Consider the following 353-nt stretch of genomic DNA (forward strand, 5'->3'; position numbering starts at 1 on the left):
GCATCTCAAGCAAGCAAAGCACCCCAAGCAAGCGAAGAACCCCAAGTAAGCGAAGCATGTAAAGCAACCAAAGAACCTCAAGCAACCAAAGCACCCCTAGTAAGCAAAGCATGTAAAGCAAGCAAAGCACCTCAAGCAAGCAAAGCACCCCAAGCAAGCGAAGAACCCCAAGTAAGCGAAGCATGTAAAGGTCATTAAGACCATTCAAGGGGTCACCCAAAAGTCGTACCAGCAGAGGCTCTTTGGCTCACACCTTCATACGACGAAACAGATCTTTTTCTAAGGTTACAAACCTGGCTACCAGCCTATTTTTTTTTTGTATTTTAATTTTTTTTGACTTTACAGGTATATAA

The 353-nt window shown here is 43.3% G+C and overlaps 1 protein-coding gene across 1 annotated transcript in view; it reads left to right on the forward strand.

Moving 5' to 3' along the window:
- Positions 1 to 198, forward strand: part of LOC138053983 (testis-specific gene A8 protein-like) — a 1638-nt gene extending 1440 nt beyond the window's left edge. The window contains exon 2 of the mRNA XM_068900505.1: positions 1 to 198. This exon is cut by the window's left edge and continues 269 nt beyond it. Coding sequence (XP_068756606.1) covers positions 1 to 198 — 198 coding nt within the window.
- The last annotated feature ends 155 nt before the right edge of the window (positions 199 to 353 follow it).

The sequence above is a fragment of the Montipora capricornis genome, chromosome 6 (assembly GCF_036669925.1).
Source record: "Montipora capricornis isolate CH-2021 chromosome 6, ASM3666992v2, whole genome shotgun sequence".
NCBI lineage: Eukaryota > Metazoa > Cnidaria > Anthozoa > Scleractinia > Acroporidae > Montipora > Montipora capricornis.